Source organism: Pseudorasbora parva, chromosome 13 (genome assembly GCF_024679245.1).
Source record: "Pseudorasbora parva isolate DD20220531a chromosome 13, ASM2467924v1, whole genome shotgun sequence".
NCBI classification, from domain to species: Eukaryota; Metazoa; Chordata; class Actinopteri; order Cypriniformes; family Gobionidae; genus Pseudorasbora; species Pseudorasbora parva.
This window is the reverse complement of record NC_090184.1, coordinates 13,705,204-13,727,501: the sequence shown is the minus strand read 5'-3', so window position 1 is coordinate 13,727,501 and position 22,298 is coordinate 13,705,204. Positions and strand designations below refer to the sequence as shown.

Sequence of the window (22,298 nt, the reverse complement as noted above, 5' to 3'; positions counted from 1 at the left end):
GACAACCGTCAGACAGTAATGAATCCAGAGAGTAATGAAGAGAGAGGAAAGCAAGTGCAAGAAAGAGACGGATCGTTTTCATTGACTAGATATGATGTGGGTGTACTTTTCACATAAGCCAGCCACTTGTGCATCTTATTTGTTCAGAGGGCAGGTTCAGCTCACCCCTGGTGTGAGCGTGTGCTTCAGCGCGCGTATGAAGACGTATAAAGGAGCCTTTGCCATGCTAAACAGTGACACTCTAAATGGCCTCCCAACTGGCAGCTTTTGTGTTCTGAAGAGGACCAGCTTCTCAACTTCAAAGGTGAAATTTATGTCAAGAAGAGCAGGACAAAACAACTTTATCAAACGGCTGCTTTTGAAGTCATGCGGCCGTCTCCTCCGGCTCTTTATGTGAAGCACAGCATCCCGGACACACACACACACACACACACACACACACACAAATTGGGATATAACCTTCAGGAAAAGAAAATCTGTGGTCATCCCAATTCATGTACACTACTTTTTTCAACCCATGTTTGGGTCAAATATGAACAAACCAAACCCAACCGTTGGGTTTAAAATGTAATAATAAAATGTAAACCAGCGGGTGGGTTTGCCCATATTTGACTCACATGTGGGTTTAAACAACCCAGCATGTTTTACACTGTGTCTGTATCAGGGTTATTTTGATGAAAGAAAAGGAATTAAGAAAGGAAATCAAAAAACAGGCCGCAGTTTGCGGGACTTAAGTTGAATTTGGAATTTGTGCTCGTAGCTACACAACTGTTTGCTTCTTGAAAGTTCTAATTTGACTTCATTTCACTTTTTGTTCTCTAAAATTCTCCATGTTAACTTAAGTTTCATGTATGATTTTTTTTATTTTAATAGCATAATATATTGCCCTGAATATTTTAATGCGAGGAAAAGAAAAACTCAGTCTCCATATGCAAGAACATTTCTGCATATGTTTTACATTTTAAAGTCAGGTTTTCTCCATCGCCACTACTTGTGATGAATAAATTGAATTTAAAAAAAATTAAAAATTGATCTCGGATAATGAACTGACTCAAGACGTGAAAACAGAGCTAAACTTATAAAGCAACACTCAACATCAGGATGGATTATGAGGAAAATGCTCCTCTGTTGGACGGCGCCATGTTTTCTGTAGTTTGGCAAACAGACTCAGTCTTTCGCCTCTATGCCTTGGAGCAACAATTGTCTTAATGTTCGGAAATGGCGAGGAAGCGAATCCATTACTATTAAGCTATTTATGCTTGTGGATGTTCAGCCACTGTCTGTCAGGATTCACCGTTCAAAATGTGGATTCGGTGAAAGAATTCTGAAACACATTGTAAATTGTCTGTGAAAGCACACAATAAATATACTAAATATAAAAACTATTAATTAAAAAGGCAGTACATTATGCATTATCTCTTTCAGAATTGTATCATATTACTACCTATAATTTGACTCATATATATGCCATAGTATATATGCATATACATGCCTTTAATTGTACATATAAAATAGTAAATCTATATTAATACACTGTACATAATAGATATAAACAAATGAGAAAAAGTCACATAGAAAAAAAGACATTCCACTGCATAGAAACTGGATTGAAGCTTGATTTTACTCTAAAAAATACTATTTACAAATCTTATTCTGCTTTTTTAAAACTCACATGCCACCTTAAAAGAGCACACATAAACCAGGCCTGTTTTTGTTCACTAGAATTGTATATTTGATTGTTTAATTTTCATAAAATATTAGATGTTGTGTTAGTAAATACCACAAGTGCAATTCAAATGCTGAAATTGATATTCTACACATATTTACAAGTATAACATTTATGATAATATAAGAACATTTGAACATAAATGTTTTTTTCTATTTTACACAAATACAATCATTTACAAGCATGCAAGTCATAGTTGTGTGCAAACTCAATTTTTGAATTTATTTTACAGTCTATAAGGCTTAACTTTTAAATGTACATCAGATACATGTTTTTTCTTAGAACAGTTTATACAGTCCTTTGTACTGTAAAAGAAGTTAAAACATACCTCATTATTCAACAAAGCAGAAAAGCGCAGAGCCAAATAGACAACCTGCATTCTGGATAATATAAACTAGCCTGAAATACACAGCCAAAAAAAGCTTCTTTAACAGTTCTCGAAGATCTTCTGGAAAAGGCTGGCATCTCAAATCAGTCCACAGCCATCCCCAAAACATGCTCTACATACCCACCAGTCCTTTTTGGCTCAGGACTGCAGGAGAGCAGGATGGAGAGAGCCGCTTTTTTCCTCCACAAGAGCTGTTGCGTCTCTCTCCATCAGTGCTGCGGTTCTCGGGCACAGCTGTGTTACTCCCGGCGTCATGCCAGTCAAGGAGGGGACTGTGCCCAGGGTCGGCGTGGGTTTGATGGGCACGGGCACGGCGGGCATGCTCTGGGCTCCCGGGTGATGGTGGTACAGCCCCTTCACCGCCACACTGAACGGTGGGTAGTCAGACGACACCGGCTCGGACAGCATGCCAACGTGCGGCCACACCGAGTTGACCATCCCGCCCAGCTGTGCGGGCACGGGATATCCCAGGTGATGCATGACTGACGCGATGGGCAAACCGCTGGCCATCACCCCTTTATAGTCTCTGCCTATCAGGCTCTCGATGGCGAAGGGGTGCTTGAAGCTGCCGCTCTGCCCGCCTCCAAGTGTGTAGCTCTGGAAGTGGGAGAGGCGGCCCATGGTGCCCAGGTACTCCGGGTGTCCCACACCCAGCTTGCCCGAATGGTGGTGGGATTGATGTAAGGAGTGCTGGGCATGGTGGTGAGAGTGGTAGGAGTGCAGCACGGGGCCACTCTTGCAAGCCGAATGCTCCACCCGCAGGAGCTTGAAACGCTTGCGGCGGCGAAGGAAGCTCCCGTTCTCGAACATGTCTCCACAGTCCGGGTGCAAGGCCCAGAAGCTGCCCTTGCCCGGTTGGTCTGGGCGCCGGGGGATCTTGATGAAGCAGTCGTTGAAGGAAAGGTTGTGGCGGAGTGAGTTCTGCCAGCGCTGAGTGTTCTCGCGGTAATATGGGAAACGGTCCATGATGAATTTGTAGATGTCGCTGAGGGGGAGCATCTTCTCAGAGGAGCTCTGGATGGCCATGGCAGTCAGAGAGATGTACGAGTACGGAGGCTTCTGGTCACTGTAGGAGTTTTTGCCTGGCCGAGGCATGGCTTTGGAAATTCTGTGTAGTATCAGTCAGAAGCAAGCCGGCATATCGTCCATTTAAACAAAAAAATCATTCAGCGTGCTATAGCCTGGCTTTGATTTATTTTTCTGTTTTGTATGTTTACATCTGCTTTATAATACGACAGTCATGGAAACGCCTCACAAAGTCAAAAATCCACAGGATTAAGGCAAAGCCAAAGTATGTCAAAGAAAACGGGACCGTTTGAAAGTTACCTCTCTAATGGTACTCCTCACACGCGCGCGCCACACCTGCGTCCTCTCAGAGCGCGAGAAGTTCTCCCGGAGGATGCGCGCGCTCGGCTTTGACTCACAGAACATCCGCGACGCTTTTGTAACAATGGCAGAGGTCCAGACCCCCCGCTAGTTGCGTTTTATTATGATGACACTGACTTTAGGACGAATAAGGGGTAAATAGGGGGAGGGTCTGACTTCATATGCGTTTAGTCCTATTCATCTGTACCAATCAGAGGCAAAGAGCAGCGCGCTCGCTAATGAGTCTGATAATGATAACACACACCGCAAGACTAATGATGTCAGTGTGAAATATCCATTTACTGTTTGTGGACAGTTCGTAGAATTGTTTTAAACGTCTCGAATTCTAGAAAACCAAACTTCTTTGAACTTGCTTAAACAAGAAGAGCCAAATATTTATCGTGTATTGTTCATGGTGTTTTAATTTTCTCTGACAATGCACTTTAAATGTTCTCGGTGTAAAAATTAACCTTAAAATATTGAGCTAATTTCAACGTAAAACAGTGTATAAAGTAGAAATATTATGAACAGAGACATTCTATTTTGGATTAAAACCACCACATTATTTATATTATTATAAATTAGTCTCTTCTTTTTCATTTAAGTACATTTTATTTTGCATTTAACGCTGTTTAGTTACAGTATTATTTGAATGTGTATGAACCCTGATTTGTGTGAATAACACTTATTAAGTTGCTGAAAAGGTGCTTATAAACTTTATCACGTGGACTTTCATCATACATGTTATTATTAGTACATTTTACATTATGTAAAGATTATGAACTATAAAGTCATTAAAATGCAATCTAATATTTTTTATTATAAGTTATTATTGTATTATATATTTGTATTAATTATTTATTATATATTTGTTATATATAAGAAAAAAATATTTACAATGAGGGTTTCTCATTCTTATTTGTTCTAAAGATGTTTAAACATAAAAAATAACCAGGCAACATGCTCCTTTAGAAAAAAGAGTATTTACATTTTTCTTCACACTCTTTCTCCAGCATACCTTACGTTTACACAAACTTCAGTTTGTTAAGTTTATTCTACATACATTACGTCATATAATATTAATTTTGAGTTGAAATAACATTTATATTAGCCTATTATGATATTAATATACAGATTTAATGAGCAGCTTCAGAAAGAGATGAGCATATTTTGTGACTGTTTTGAATCACAGCTTTTAAAATCTTTCAACTGACAATTCTGTATAACTAGCTTTTGATGGCTATACATAAGTTATCAAATAAAGCTTCTTCTTTTTTCTTTTTTTTTTTTTTTGCTCATAAACAAACTTCATAAATGTGTTTATTGGTTTTGGCCTTTGCCCACCCCTGAAGCTGCAAATTAAAAATAAAAGGTAAAAAATGTCTTTATTTCTAAAAGCCTATATGTTTAGGGGATTTTATATTAATCACGATTGGTCAGTACTGTGAAAGGTGGAGAGAGATAGCAGAGAGAGAAAGGGAAAACAACAGAATTAAAAAAAATCTATCCAGAATTTTGCTTCCCTGAATATGATCGATCATAAACTGCATAACCTTGTCATAACTTGACAGCAGCGTAAACACGTTGCATACATAATTATATACTATTTAACAACTCCTTTCTCCTGAGTAATTTCGGGTAAAAATATTTATGACAAATCGTTCAAAGGCTGGAAGCGCGCGCGTTTGCACGCATCATGAGCGCGCCAGTTTTTCACCGGGCTGAGCGGAGTCAGAATCAACCTGTCAAGCTGTTTGCACTTTGCTCGTATTTCACAAGGATAAACACTTCCACACAACCCCCGAGAACAGGTACTCCGGTAAACAGAATAACAAAAGCGCCGCCGCTCTTGTGCGGCCAGGTGTCACGGCACGGTCCCACCAGGCGCCTTCGCGCTCGGGTTCCCGGCGGGTCGCGAATACATTACATTAATTAAGCCTTCAGTGATTTACCTTCCTGAGAGAGATGTCCAACAATATAATTAAAGGCGTAGTGGTTATATTAGCAATGAATATTCAAAACCGTGTCAATTAATTAGCCAACAGATCTTTCTCATTTTGTTCCTGAAGAGCTCTGGTGTTTCTCTAGTTTAAAGGGTCACCGGTGAACGAATCGCATGCATATTTCACACGCGGCGACATTATCTCCCGGGCTTAATGTCTTTTGAAATGCAACTTTAGCTCCGGACCGCTGACGAATAACGTGTGCTTAGAAGCGCCTTTGACACGCGAATCGTGGAGCATTTGGCACCGGAAGGCCCCTGCGAGGCCGCGGCGGGAGCGCGCGTGTTCCTCCTCACCGTGTTGTTTAGATCAATATTAAACCTGCTCCCACAAAGCGCGGTGTTAAGTAGACAACACGCTGATATGCATAAGAAATTAATTAGACGGTTTTCAATGCATTCAACTCCTGGACAAATAACAACTTGTAAAGTGCACCTTCTGGGCATATTGAACATATGCTGGAATTAGCCTTAATTGACTAATTACATAAATTACTCATTAATTTTACAGCACATCAATTATAAAAGATATATCAATTAATTTTGCATAAATTAAGGACTGAACGTGGCAAAAACGGAGATGGGGAGATGAGCGCGCGCGGAGGGGGTCGGCTCTGGGCCGCGAGGCGAGGGTTGGTGTGTGTTTGGGGAGGGGTGGGGGGGTCGTCTGTTTGTACCAAGATGCTAATAATTATTTTTTCAGCTTTGGGCGAGAGATTCTGACTCTCGTCGTACACTAGGAAATGGAGAAACCCGCAATCACGGTGGTAATAATAATAATGTTAAAGACCCCTACTAAGTGAGCATAGTAGCGTCGCCCCAAGGACGAAGCATTTAAATCAATTAGAGTGGTCCTATTGGGAAATGAGACTATGGCACCAGCAAGAGGACTTCATGGCCACCAAATGATTTATTGATATCAATTAACATATGATCGCTTTAAGTGTGACGAGGTCCTCCCCTAAGTTTAGGTGATCAGTTTAATGTCTTCATTTTAAGATGGTGCTTCATTTCAAAGTTTATAAGTTCTAGATCAATTGCATCACGGCATATGCTGAGTTATACGTGGAATGATATAAGAGATATTTTAAGGATCAACCCTAAGGCAAAGTTTTAATATGCTTTATCTGTCCATAAACTCACTAACTTGACCGATATCTTCAAGATGACGCACTTAGATTTAGATAATTGTCCTTCCTTCCCATTGCCTCTGGTCTATATATTTATAACAGACAAACCCATTCATCTTCCTACCTGCAGATCAGGCCGACATACACAATTGAGTATAAAACCCATTCACATACTTAATATGGAATATACATTTTGTGTATTTGTATTTTTTTCTCTCTCTTTCGCTCGCATCTCTCTCACTCACATATACACATTAAAACTATCTATCTCTCTCCCCTGGTGAGAGCTTAGTGAATCGTGCAGTTGGCAGAGTCTGTCTCCCCCGCCACTCACACACGCGCACACACAGAGGGGCCCACAGTCAGTGGCCCTTACCTACCACAATCCTTTCCCTACAGTTATTCCTTACCTTTAGCTATCCATTCCTTACCTTCCACAATTCATTAACTATGCATATTTCATACCTGCATCAACATAATCCTGCTATTTTCATACCTGCTGTAATTCATTCCCAACAGACCTTCAAAAATCCATTTTATTCTTTATAAGCTAAACACACCGTAGTGAACCTTTGGCGCCCAGTAATCTGTCAATGCTTGGTTGTTGTATGTCTAAGTTCTATGTGATGTAGTGAATCAAAGCCCTTGATGGAAAAAAAATGTAAAAAATAAAATTATATATATATATATATATATATATATATATATATATATATATATATATATATATATATATATATATATATATATATATATAATATATTTGAAGCTATTTAAAATAAAAAAACATTTTTTATAATAATAATATAATTTAATATATAGTAAAACATTGCAAAATAAAGTATTATGGGAAAAAATAATATTAGTAGCAATATTCATAGTCACATTAATTTGTATTATAATATAATAAACTATATAATACATAATAAATTATATATTATTGAAGTTATAGCTGAGCAGCTAGGCATTGAAAAAGTAGATTGGTATTATTTGGGAAAAAATGTATTTGGTTGTTTCATGTAATGTTGTAGTGAATCAGATCCCTTGATAAAAATAATGCTTAATAATATTAACAATAATATATTAGTATCAATTGTATTATATTACAACACCATAAAAAAATATTAAAAACTATACAATTTCTTAAAGCTATAGCGGAGCTTCATTTAGCGACATAGAGACTGTGCTAAACTGCAAGGCTTTAAAAAAGTGGCATTATTTTGTGTTATTATTTGAGATAAAGAACTTTATTGGGTTGCTTTATGTAAGATTGTATGTGATGTAGTTAATCAAAACCCTCGATAAAAATACCATAATATTACAAATAATATTTATTATTATATTAGGTTACAAATTTATTTGCAGGTGTCTGTATTACAATGTAATTACGCATGTAAGTACTGAGTAATAATAATGAACTAAATCTACTCACTATGATTAGGAGGAGGGTGTGGTTAAGGTTAGTTGCATGTAATTATGCACAATTTATAGTAATAACCATAGCAACTGCATGTAACGTGTAACAAGAAAACTAAAATATAGTGTTTGTTACCTTACATAATTAAAATTAATATCAGAATAGTAATACTTAACACTTCAATGGGCGACAGAGGGTAATTGTTTGAGAAAAATAATAAAGAGGTCATAGAGGGATTTAGGCTATATTGTATATGAATTTTATCCAATTCATGGATGGAAAGTGTTGCATTAGTAGATTGACCACCACTAGGTCAGTACCTATCATACATGTTGAATCCTACAAGACTAAACACACACACGCACAAAAAAACCTAGCGACAACTTAACACAATCTCCCCCCAGCCTCACGACCACGAGCGCTACAGCTAAATTAACAATGTGTTTAACAACGCGAAGGATAGACATCCTTCTTAATGCGTTAAAGAAGTTCATGTGGAAACAGAACTGTGCGATAACGACCATTTGCCGGGGCTGCGAGGGCCTCAGAGTTCAAGAGATACGGTAAGCGAAAGCCCGCTTCCTATCCGAGGGGTGTCGAGCACAGCCCGCTATGCTTGTGGGTGGCGGGCAAGAGACATCGTCTCTCTCCAGCGAAGATGTTCTCGCTCGCCCCTCTTCCGCTTTCATTCACAGCTCTCCCCCTCCAACTCTTAATGTCCCCCGTAACACTCACTGTTCTGATTTTCATAAAGTCGTTCTTCTCCCCTCGCTGCCCAGTGTGTGATACCGGGATATGTGTAAAATAAATGATGTATATAGCTGTAGGGGGAAGCCTTCCTCCCCCAGAACTACCTTAGCGTCCAGGGAACATTGAACATTAGATCCTCGTTTAGTGAATAAATAAGCATTCAACTGAATGGCAGTGTTCGTGTTGGACTTTTGTGCATATTTTACCAGAAAAGGAGCTAGGCCATTAGGGAGTTAATATCAAATAAATCTCCACTGGTCGACTGGCAGAAAGGGACCGGCGGCTCTGTAGCGCCCTGTTGGGTTACTAATGACCTGAGCGGGCTTCAAATGAAGCCGTCATATGCATGTCATTTGCAGTATGTATATATTTATATATTATCTTCTAATTGTGTTTGAGAAGAGAACAAAGCCACGAGCGCAGCATTTAGGATCAGGCCGTAAATGCTTTACAAAGGACTAAATAAGCTTGCTTTGATTAGTGCATGGAAGAGTATGTGTGTCCATATGTGTTTGTGCAGATGACAGAATGATACTTACTCAGTCAAGTGTGACAATAACCATGGAAGTCTGACTCGAGATTGCAGTACTTTAGAAGGCCATAAAACACACTAAGCTGAGACAGTACTTTGTTTCTTAAGAGGATGCACTGATACAGATAAGCCAGTAAATACTTTCATGTTGATAACTGATAGTATTTTGTCTAAATAAATTTAAAAATAAAATAAAATGTTCTAAACAAGTGAATGTAGGCATCACAGCATTATAATATCCATATGAAAAATCAAACAAAGATCTGCTCACATGTAACTGTCAAATTATTAGTGTTTTTATAGATGAAAGGGTTAATTCATCCAAAAAAATGTATTCTGTCATTAATTACTCACTCTCATGTCGTTCCAAACCTGTAAAACGTTTGCTCATCTTTGGAACACAGCAGATATTTTTAATATGCTCTCATCATTAAATCAATCCACGTAATCAACATTTTAAAAGTTTCAAAAAGTTCTAAAAAATGTATTTATATGAAGACCCAATCGCTTTATATGATGACCAGATTTAATTAATATTAATGCGTTATATGCATTTATTCATATACACTATATTGCCAAAAGTATGGGACACCACACCAAATCATTGAATTCAGGTGTTCCAATCACTTCCATGGCCAAAGGTGTATAAAATCTAGCACCTAGGCATGCCGCTTCTACAAACATGTGTGAAAGAATGGGTCGCTCTCAGGAGCTCAGTGAATTCAAGCTTACTACCGTGATAGATTGCCACCTGTGCAGTAAATCCATTCATGAAATTTCCTCACTACTAAATATTCCACGGTCAACTGTTAGTGGTATAATAACAAAGTGGAAGCAATTGGGAACAACAGCAACTCAGCCATAAAGTGGTAGACCACGTAAAAATCACAGAGTGGGGAAATCGCCAACTTTCTACAGTCAATAGCTACAGACCTCCAAACTTCCTGTGGCCTTCAGATTAGCTAAAGAACAGTGCGTAGAGAGAGCTTCATGGAATGGGTTTCCATGGCCGAGCAGCTGCATCCAAGCCGTACATCACCAAGTGCAATGCAAAGTGTCAGATGCAGTGGTGTAAAGCACGCCACCACTGGACTCTAGAGCAGTGGAGACGTGTTCTCTGGAGTGACGAATCCGGAAATCCGATGGATAATTCTGGTAGTTGCCAGGAGAACGGTCCTTGCCTGACTGCATTGTGCCAAGCGTAAAGTTTGGTAAAGGGGGGATTATGATGTGGAGTTGTTTTTCAGGGATTGGGCATGGCCCCTTAGTTCCAGTGAAAGGATGCTTCAGCATACCAAGATATTTTAGACAATTTCATGCTCCCAATTTTGTGGGAACAGTGTGTTCCAACATGACTGTGCACCAGTGCACAAAGCAAGGTCCATAAAGACATGGATGAACGAGTTTGGTGTGGAGGAACTTAATTGGCCTGCACAGAGTTTTGACCTCAAACTATGCGTTTCTAGAAGAATCTTCAAAAATTCCCATAAACACACTCCTAAACCTTGTGGAAAACCTTTCCAGAAGAGTTGAAGCTGTTATAGCTGCAAAGGGTGGGCCAAATCCATATTAAAAGAATGGGAAGTCATTAAAGTTAATGTGCATATAAAGGCAGTTGTCCCAAAACATTTGGCAATATAGTGTAGAAACGTTGATCAACACACATCAGATATGGTAAGCTCAAAATTGCATATGATGTCTGTTGATTTTCTTGGGACGGACATAAAATGATGAGAATATTAAAAATATCTTAATTTGTGGTTCAAAGATGACATTTTTTTAAGGGTTTGGAATATTTAATATTTGGTAAAATATGTCAGAATAAAATTTTCATAAAACATAAAAAAAAATATTTTACATAAAAAAATTGTTCATGCTTATTTACCCTATTTTTTATGTAAAATATTTTTTTATGTTTTATGAAAATTGTATTCTGACATCTTTTACTCACCATCTCATTCTAAACCCTTAAGATTTTTTTCATCTTTGAACCACAAATTAAAATATTTTTAATATTCTCATCATTTTATGTCCATCCCAACCAATACTAATCGACAATATCCAATATCACATCCTTAAAACTGAAAGACATAATCAGTATCATCTTCACTGTCTGTTAACGTTTTATTTGGTAAAGGACACACATTCTACTTGACAACAGTCAGTCACCCACTCTTTATAGAAAACATACAAGTTTTTCCTTTCTTGTTCTTGCAGCTAATTAAAACTTAAGAAAAAAAATCAAACAATGAGGCCTAGTTCTCTGCGGAGCTTTGGAGCCATCTGGAGCTCTCGCAGCCCCTCTTTTCTCTCCATCTTACTGCCTATGAAATTAAATATGCACTAGAGAAACAGCTTAGTGAATAGTGTTGCACTTTCAAATAGAATTAGCCAGCAATTTTGAAACAACCAGGCCTACTAAAACACTCAATGAAATCATTTTATTGTAGCTGATTAGTTACAGTCAAACTATCACTATGTACACAGCACACACTGTGTAATTTAGGACTACTGTAATTGATAACTATACGGTCCTTGAAACGATTATTGCGTCAGTGTGTTACGGGGGTGATTAACCAACAGTTTGCTTTTTTCCTGTACACACTCATCCTTCCTGTCTGAGGAAAATGTTTACAGCATATTGGCTTCAGCTTGAATCACTAGATTATTGATGTAAATTCATTATATAATTTTTTTAAATAAATATATAAAAATAAATATCCACCTTTACAAAAATTAAAATTCATTTCAATCTGGTTATTGTTATTAAAAAAATAATAATAGTACACGTACAAAAAGAGCAAATTCAAATTGGTGGCAATGTGATTAGCTCATTAGCATTGTAGCATAAACTCTAGGCTACAGAAACTCGCAGTAATTTAAACTTTTAAACCTTTACGCTTTTTTTCCATTCTTACAGATAGATAAAAATCTCATAAAAGCAAAAACCAGGGCACATATTATGATGGGAGCAGATCTGAGGTTTGAAGCTAACCATGGTCCAGTAATTAGCATGTGCAGGCGCTGCGTTGGTTAGCAGTCCTCGTGCTGAGGAGTTGATGAACTGTGCTAGAGATAAAACCCTGGAGCCACACACAAATAAATCTGTCATTTCACACGTTATCATATTCATGAGCGTGTGAGTCTGGGTGTGTATGTGTGTGTGTGTGTATATGTGTGTGTGCGTAGCACATTACAGATGTTACAATAAGCCTACTTGTGTGTCTCAAATGTGCTAGCTATTTGGCAAACGATTGCTTTTCAGACCAGAAGTTTTTGGGTATTCTTTTCCCCGGGAGTGAGTCTACATGCTGCTAGTGTTTTTGCCGTTTGGGCGAAAATGAGCGAAGAGCTAACGATGTTTGTCATGTGTCTCCAAGCCGCCTGTTTGTTTATGCTAGGCCAGTTCTGCCCAGTGCTGCCTGTAAATAATTACCCACCCTAATTATGGCCTGGAGTTAGCAAGCGCACTAAATGCTTTTCTGATGAGTACTGCCCTGGGTTAGCAGGTGCTGGGTGGCCCTCCTAGGGACTCAGATTGAAGAGGGGGCCCATATTCCTCCCTCGGGTCCCACAGGCGAATGGGTCGTGTCGCTTTTACATACCCCCCGAAGAATAATGTGTTTTACGCAGGGGGGCGGTTCTCCACACAGGGGGCGTAACATTGTGTGCAGCTGGCCCCTAGTGTGAGATCCATTACGCTGGCCTTAAGATCGCCTTATTTTTAAGGACCTTTGTCATTAAGACGTGTCTTGCTGATAGAAATCAAAATGGTGGTGAAATTCACAGGAAAAATCTCATTGGATTCAAAGACCTTATGGTGATAATCAGGGGATTACCCAACTTGACAGCTAGTGATTAATATTTTATTTTATGATTTTTTTAAAATCATTGTTTATTATTTAAAAAATATATATATATTGGCAACTTCTGTGGAGGGGTGAATAGATTCAGACTGGTTAGATTAAAATTTAGATTAATTTGGGTGTACTTCAGTTAAAATGACCATTTTGCTAAATTATGGGCATTCAGACTAGTTAAAAAAGAACAGGCTCTTAAAGTCACAATGAAATCAAAGTTGACAATTTCTAATGGAATATTTTAGTGTTTATTATCAGTGAGGAACGCATTAAGTAACACGAGTTACGGAATCAGATTACTTTTTCAAGTAATGTAATACATTACTTTTAAATGTACAATAAAATGTCAGTTACTTTTTCAAATTAGTAACAAAAGTTACTTTGTTTCTCCATGAATTGACTGACACTTCTGTTGCCATGTTGAGAGAAATTGGGAGTAAGAGCTGCTGTGTGCACATGAATGTGATGGTTATTGTAGATCTAGACTAAATGTGAACGAATTTACTCATCTCACTTGCACAAAAACAGATTTAGTATTTCTCAACATTGATAAAACAGTGTAATGTTAACTATTAATAATACACAAACCTTAATAAAAATATATGTTATGTATTTAATCTCACAATATATTTGCTACTGACATTCAATCATCCAATTCCACCATATAAGCAAAAATGACTTTAGATAAACATCTTTTATCTTTTACCTGGGTCCTATTCTTCTGCATTCCAGAACAGCGGTACAGCTGAAATGTTTGTTTGAGCTGCACCCTCTACTGTACAGATGTGAACTGCATTTACTTAATTGCAAAACAAACAAGCAAGCCCAGCCCAGGTGAGAAAAGATAATGTATGTAACGTTCCCTAACACTATTTGTTATAAACGATTTATCTATCAATATTATAATAATTAATAATTCAAACATAATTAATGTCATAATAAAACAGAAATCTCTTTTTTTAAAAGTTGTTTGTAATCGGAGGATAAATGGCTCCTTAGTTTCGAAATGGTTTGGGTACAAGGTGATCGCGTTGAAAATAAAGGCATTTGTCTAGCGTTAGAAGCTTAAGAAAATGACAGCTCCGAAGAGACGCCGCTTTAGTTCGAGGTAGTGCTAACAATACTAAAGAAAGATGATCAACACCTTATGCGTTACCACTGAAATGTAGATGTAATATATTTCCAAATGTAAGCCCATCTTATGCGGACTGCACGCTTCATACTGTCGTCTGCCCTGGCTCTAACCTCGAGTGTTTTAGCCTGTTTACTTTTTGCAAACCTTGTGAGCGCGCCAACCCAAAGTGTAGCGTTTAATCCACTGTCTATAATAGCCTAATTTAGAGATCACTTTTTTTTTAAATGGACAACCGACAACGATCGGTTAACGTTGATACGGTCAACCATTGGTCAAACGGTCATCGGTTAACATCCCTAGTAGGGAACGTTTATGTATAACTTGTTGATTGGATTTAGACAGTAGCACCCTTTCACCTGAAGGGGCCTCACAACAGACACCAAAAGTAATAAAAATGCCCCCAAAATTCAAGATATATAGGGCAAAAAGTGTCAGTGTCACTGTTTTTTTGTTTGTTTTTTTATAACAGGATGTAGAGTGTTGTTTTCCCTAATATCAGCATGACTACAAATGTGATATATACACTCCCCTAAAGGATTATTAGGAACACCATACTCATACTGTGTTTGACTCTCTTTCGCTTTCAGAACTGCCTTAATTCTACGTGGCATTGATTCAACAAGGTGCTGAAAGCATTCTTTAGAAATGTTGGCCCATATTGATAATATAGCATCTTGCAGTTGTTGGAGATTTGTGGGATGCACATCTAGGGCATGAAGCTTCCAGTCCAACACATCCCAAAGATGCTCTATTGGGTTGAGATCTGGTGACTGTGAGGGCCATTTTAGTACAATAAACTCATTGTCATGTTCAAGAAACCAATTTGAAATTATTCGAGCTTTGTGACATGGTGCATTATCCTGCTGGAAGTAGTTCCTGCTGGAAGTAGTTGTCCATGGATTTTGATATGGGTGGTCCATTAAAAAATGGAGGCAGATGAATATCATGTCAAGTCAACTCAACTTGCAATAATGCAAACAGAGTTCATTTTGGTCTGTTGGGAGCATGAAATTGTCCAAAATGTCTTGGTATACTGAAGCATTAAAGGGGGGGTGAAATGCTGTTTCATGCATACTGAGCTTTTTACACTATTAAAGCAGCACTAGGTAACTTTTCAACCTTCATAATATATTTTCAAGACTCTTGTGATGATACATCGACTTACAATAGGTTGAATGGCACGTCTGCCATAGCTTGACGTGGTCTGTATCGTTTTTAATCGTACTTTTAAACTTCGGGTTTCGGGTATTAACCCGAGAAAAAAAAGAACTGCAAAATTCGACTGCTTTACGGCATATACGTCACTTCCACCAACACACACACTTCCTTAAATTGGACGTGCGAGCCCAACTTTGTTCGTCGGATAATATAGTCATGTCTGAAGCAGCACAGACCAATAAGAAAGAAAAGGTTTTGTTGGAGGAAAGCAATAAGAGGAAACGAAAATGTGATCGGATTAAAGGCAGGACGAGGATCAACATTGGACCAGCGTTTGCTCGTCGGCGTGAGCTGAAGGAGGCGTGCCCGACCGATGATGTCCTGCTTGTTATGGTGATTACCTACCACCCAAACATTGAATTGAAGTATCATATAGATTCTGTAAAACGGTAACCAATAGACTACTATAATGACGCTGGCTTGTAAACGTGAGCATCGTGATTATTTGGCGTTTGAAAAAAATAAAACCCATTAAATTATATTCATATGACATGCTGAAACATATGCCACTGACTGTACCTGGGATGAAGACATTTCACACGCGACGCCAGAAGAACACCTGCATGTGAACTCCTCCTGCAGTGTTCAGGGGAACTGTTGCTGCACCAACCCGCGGGGGCGCTTTTATGAAGTTATTTGGCTGCCCCGCACCACTGTATATATTTTTACAACCCGCCCGCTCCCGCGACCATTAAATAAACATACGGGGTCCGCGGGTTATGAGATGACCCGTGCATTACTAGTTTAGGGCTATCAGGGTTGTCATGTCAACAAATGCACGCGCGATGGCATCCCCTGTTGTAGGATGACAGATCTTACGACAGTAGTTGAGGACATTATTTTTTCCCAACTGTAGGGGGACCCCGAGAGCAAAAGTTGCCAAGTGCTGCTTTAAAGACTTGGATTCCCATCCTAAACATAGACAAAGTTTCAAAAATACTCCTTCTGGTTTCTCAGAAGTTTCAGAGAGTTTTTTCGAGTATGGGTCGGCTTGACGGTAATAGAGTGGAAGGTCCTTGTATGGGCCGTACGAGCTCTTCTCCCGGTAGGGTGCGCGCGCGAGAGAGGAAATGCACGCCCATAAACACTCCACCGTGCTCCACTTTATTCCTATGAGTGACATCAAGCGACTTCAACGCTTCAGCACAACATTCCGGGAAGGCAGCGCTGCATTTGAACCGATTTGAACACAGAAATGACGAGAAGCTTCACAACATCGCTTCAGTCGCATCGCAAAGTGGATCTCCACCGTTCACTGCTGTCAGGACTTCACCAAATCATACCAAAGAAGTGTGTTTTTGACGGAGCGGTCCACGCGATAAAGGTTCGGTCCTGCTTTGGAAGCAGCCGGTGAGTAAATCTGCTTCAAATGTCTCTGCTGTTGGCTATCGTTGCGTGAGTAAACATCAGTAAACGTCACGATTGCGTGCTTCGTCATTCAAATGCGCTAACGGACTCTTTTGTTGTTCTATGTATAACGTTACACTAGTCTGACGTGCAAAACCGTTTTGCTTGCTACTGCTAAGGTTTAGTCGCATACAATAGTCCATAAACCGAATCATGTCCTCATAAACTGCGAGTAAACACACACAAATGTTGACAGGCCACTAAATACAGTACATACCACAGAGACGGACGTCCTGCTGTTGCCGTTTCTCCTGTTCAATTTATTTCAGCCTCCGAATGATTCTGGATCATATATCTATTAGCTGAGATCGATAGCCATGGGTTTCTCCACACTTGAGGACGTCACCACTTTGCGCGCACTCGTCATTCTTTAGCTCCGCCCACACGATAAGCCTCCAGGCGCTCGTTTTTTTCCAGAAAGACTGCCTATATTTCTTTTATAAATATAATAAAACTAAAGACTTTCCGGAGATATGAAGGATGCAATACTACTCTATAGGTACTCAAGATTGACATGATATTGACTGAAACTGAGTGTTTCACCCCATCTTTAAGAGTTTTAAGTCTTAAGGCCATACAGTTCTCCTGGCAACTGCCAAGCCCAGACTCGTCCATCAGATTGCCAGACAGAGAAGCGTGATTGGTCACTTCAGAGAACACGTCTCCACTGCTCTAGAGTCCAGTGGTGGCGTCCTTTACACCTCTGCATCCGATGTTTTGCATTGCACTTGGTGATGTAAGGCTTATGCAACTGCTTGCCAATGGAAACCCATTCCATGAAGCTCTCTCTACACACTGTTCTTGAGCTAATCTGAAGGCCACACGGAGTTTGGAGGTCTGTAGCTATTGACTGTAGAAAGTTGGCGAGTTCTGTCTGCGCACTGTGCGCCTCAGCATGCACTGACCGCTCTTTGATTTTACATGGCCTACCACTTCATGGCTGAGTTGCTGTTGTTACCAATTGCTTCCACTTTGTTATAATGCCACTAAAAGTGGACCGTGGAATATAGTGAGGAAATTTAATGAATGGACTTACTGTACAGGTGGAAACCTATCAAAGTGAACTCACTGAGCTCCTGAGAGCGACCCATTCTTTCACACTTTTGTAGAAGCGTCTGCATGCCTAGGTGCTTGATTTTATACACGCGTGGCCATGGAAGTGATTGGAACACCTGACTTCAGTGATTTGGAGGGGTGTCCTAATACTTTTGGCAATAAAGTGTATCTCACAATTATAACTTTTTGTTTCTCGCAATTGCAAGTTTATATCACGCAATTCTGACTTTGGCGGAAACCAAAAATTATAGCCGTATTAAATATTATAGGATATTATAGGCTTGTTGTAGTGTGGACTTTCCTGTCATAGAATTAGAAAAAAAATGTCATAGTTATAGTTATCCTTGGTGTAAACAGTCCTTTCTACTGGTATCACTGTATTTTAAACTGCAGAAACCATCCTGACTTATTTTTGCAATTGTCCATGTTTTAAGTATTTGACAAGCTGGCAGCATCAAAAGTTTGTTCCAAAAACAACTGCGCCACAGCTGATAAACACACTGTCAAATCTGAAAATAAATCTCGACATAAAATCCACAATGGTGTCAAGCGCTAAAATACTTTTACAAAGACATGCTGAACTCCGTCTTCACGGAGGGGTTGGACAGGGGGGCAGCTTGTGTGTGCCATCACGAGTGCTGTGTGTGTCTTGTAGCATGTCGCATCAAACTTTTACCCCCCATGGACGTGCTCAGTCTGTCTCCCAAACTTGCGCAGACTTGCATTATGTCAGCTCGCGCTTTGCCACCCCATTTGCTGTAGCTGTACTGCTGTGCGCGCAGACAGACTTATCAATCAAACGCGGCTTGATGGATTCTTCAGAACGATGGAACGATCGCCTCAGAAGAGCTGCGGAGTCTCGGAGCGCTTTTTTCTTTGACATAAGGGTATGCAAAGAGTGTAAATGGATGAACGGTTGATTGATTCTCGCCAGCGATGTTGTTGACAGCAGGAAATGTGTTTTGCATTGACTGTGTTTGCATGGGAATTTGCACGGGGCATGAGTTATCGAGCAGGAGTTTGGACCTTAGGCGATTCTACATAATGATGGCAGGTCAGAGAAGCCGAAATTCACTGTTTAACAGCCGTTACCTGTGGAGGGCCTGCAGAGAGAGCGCGTACAACCACAACACAACAAAACAAAACATTACATATTTAGAAAGGTTATAAGGCAGAATAAAAATATTTTAGTTCTTGCAAAAATCAAATTTTCTTGAATAATAAAGATTTATCACATTCAAAAAAATTATGGGTGGCCCTAAGGCCCAATGTAGGCGATACCACAGTGGGCCCCACATCTCAGGGCCCTAACATTACCGACTGTCCCCCTGTGCTAAGGTGTCACCATTACTAAAGAACTGGCAGAGAGATTCACGTTACATGAGTGAGTGCGTTTGGAAGAGTGTTACAAAGAGCGGTATTAAGACTTGATATTGTCAGAGCTCTCATCGGGGTATCTGTAGTGAAAAACGACCCTGTCCTAGAGATGGTAATAATGCAATGGCTGCACACAGTTTTCCTGTCAGCTTTACTTTTCCCCCCCTCACTCTCTTCCTCGCTCCCTGCCTTCCTAGCAACCTCTCCATTTATCTGTGTCTGTCAGTATTTCCTGCGGAATGACCTACAAGGACATAAAACTACATAAATAAACTTCTTCCCTCAACATCTCGCAGTAAGTGCAAGAACAACTGTACAATAACATGCAATTTTTGTGGGTTCTCAGCATGAAATTAGCTATTTTTGGGTGTCATTCACCACACATTCAACTTTTGTTTCACAGTGCAACTTCAAATGTGTTAACTACAGTATTACAAACTAATGGGTTACATTTTATTTTAAGGTGTCTATGTTAATTAACATTTAATTAATATTAAATACATGTACTTAACTACATGTCCTTACTATAGGGTTATGGTAGAATTAGGGTTTGGTTGAGGTTAGTTACATGTAATTATGCATAATTTACTGTTGTTGCTATGGAAAGTACATGTAACGTAACAAGGACACTGAAAAATAGTGTTACCAAAAAAAATTGTATTCACAATATTTAGGTGACAACATCCTTGTCCTTCACGCCCCTTTATTACCAGTATTTATATATATATATATATATATATATATTTGTATATAGTATATTTTTTAACCCTTTCAATATTCATGTTGTGTTTAGCTGAGCTTCTGAAATACTTAACCCCACAAATGTCAACAGAATCTAACTCTGACGTGAACAAACTGAAATGAAAATGTCATGAAGAGAGTGTGGTGTGGAAGTAATACAGATTCATTGCTAATAAGACTATTGAATACTAAGATTGAAGTTTGTACCCAGTTTTGACCCATATCTTAAAAAAAAAAAAAATTAAACCTAAAGGAATCTCTTTTTTTTAAAGACAAAAAAAATGTGTGGGTTCATTCTGAAATAGGTCTATATGTAAGAGCATTTTTAATAAAGAAATGGCATAACAAGCCTTCATTATGATTATGTGAGCATAAACAAGATTTGAAATAATGTTACTTTAAGTGCATTTCAAACAAAGTTACTTACAACTTTGAGGGAATATGGTACATTCGACGATAAACACATAAATAAAAGATTTTAACAATTGCGCTACGCACACACTCTCAAAAACAATCAAATTTTGTTTTTTGATCATTTCAAAACTCATAAAAATGCGATAAACACTGCAGCATTAAAGTAAAAAAAGCAAACATGACGGCATGTGTGATTAGCCTCTCCTTCAAACACGAAATAATCGTTGTAGACACTTTTTCACTTCTATTCAAAACACACATGGGGGTCCCATTACATCGCTGTAAAGCTTCTTAAAAAAAAGTGTTCAAAAGCAACCATGAAAAGAACAAAAAAAAAAATCCATTCTCTAGAGACAAACAAAACCATTAATTAAAACAAGCTCTCAAACATCAATCTCTCTGCCTGTCACAAAATTATCATAATCTGGGAATGTTAAGAGTCTGTAGAGTAAACAGTTAATTTAGAGGAGTATTAATCAAAAAGTCTGGCTTTCTGTACCCCCTCTGTGCTGTGGCACTTGTACTTTTTCATCTAGCGCACTTTGCACACTTTGCACAGAGTGGGGGCAACTTTTATTGCACTTTTTTCACGCGTGAACTTAAAAGTTGTAATTTTCATGAAACCCCGTCGTATACCTTCAGTGTTTTACTGGAAGGTTTAATCCTGAGACAAGCGTGCACTATGTTTTGGCATGATATCCAATATATTATAAAAACATAATATTTTCCTATTGTTTTGAACATAATTTCAGTGTTTAGCACCCTACAGATAATGCAGTATATCTGAAAGTATCTGGGCTGCAGAAAATAGCGCAAAATAAAATGCTGGTCATGAATTAGAAGTCTACATCCTACGTCAGGTCAGAGGTCACTCTTCTGTCGCAACTCGACTCTGGCCCTTTTCCAACTGACACAAATCCACAAGACTGCAAGGTGTCCCATTTGTCATTTTAGGTTTCAGAAATGTCCTTGCGAGTGGCCCTCTTTGTGGTCAATATGCACCCTCGATGTGCACTTTTGAGCTCTGGAGCATACGATATGACCACGATTTAAAATCTTATATCACGATTTGAGAACTTTTATTTCACGATAACTATATACAGTCATACCAACGATTAATCAGACACCAGATATCTTTTTTTTTACTAGTGGGTGCAGGACACTATGAGAGGATAGCAAAATAAAGAAAACTGTGACATATTATATTATACCCCAAATTCTTCATACAGTGGACTACAGTAAAATTTATACATTAGCTTGGTAATTGGTCTACCTAAATTAAAAAAATACTGTCAGGACCACTATTGTCAAAGATGACTGACAATTAGCATTCAGTTTGGATTGGCGTTATGGTTATGTATTCAGAATTTAGTCTGATTCAAGGGGAATAAAAATCGAACAAAAGTGATAATGTGAGAAATGTTGTCTGAATACATTTTGGTTTGACTGTATATCTCGGTATAGTTATTTTAACTTTCAAGCTTACTGAAGAAAAGTAAACAGTAACGAAAGAGCAAAGAAAAACATTTAAAAAAAACATGATTCAGTCAACAGCAGATTTTCTTCTTTCTCTTTTGGTTGTTGTTTGATTAGCATTAATTACTAGACAGCAGGTAAATGTGGATGCTGTCCCTTTAAGACTGACTGTACAGATCCAACTCATACATTTGTTGCAACTGAAAACTATTATGTGAAGAAAAATCCTGCAATGTTTTCCTCAATTTTTATTTATTTATTTTCAACTGAAGAAAGAAAGACATGAACATCTTGGATGAGATGG

General features: G+C 38.7%; 1 protein-coding gene across 1 annotated transcript; it reads right to left on the bottom strand.

The window, feature by feature from the left end:
* Positions 1 to 1,695: 1,695 nt before the first annotated feature.
* On the bottom strand, positions 1,696 to 3,616 carry foxb2 (forkhead box B2). The gene has a single exon (XM_067412529.1). The coding sequence runs from the start codon at positions 3,207 to 3,209 to the stop codon at positions 2,253 to 2,255; it is 957 nt and encodes a 318-aa protein (XP_067268630.1). The 5' UTR covers positions 3,210 to 3,616; the 3' UTR covers positions 1,696 to 2,252.
* Positions 3,617 to 22,298: the final 18,682 nt, after the last annotated feature.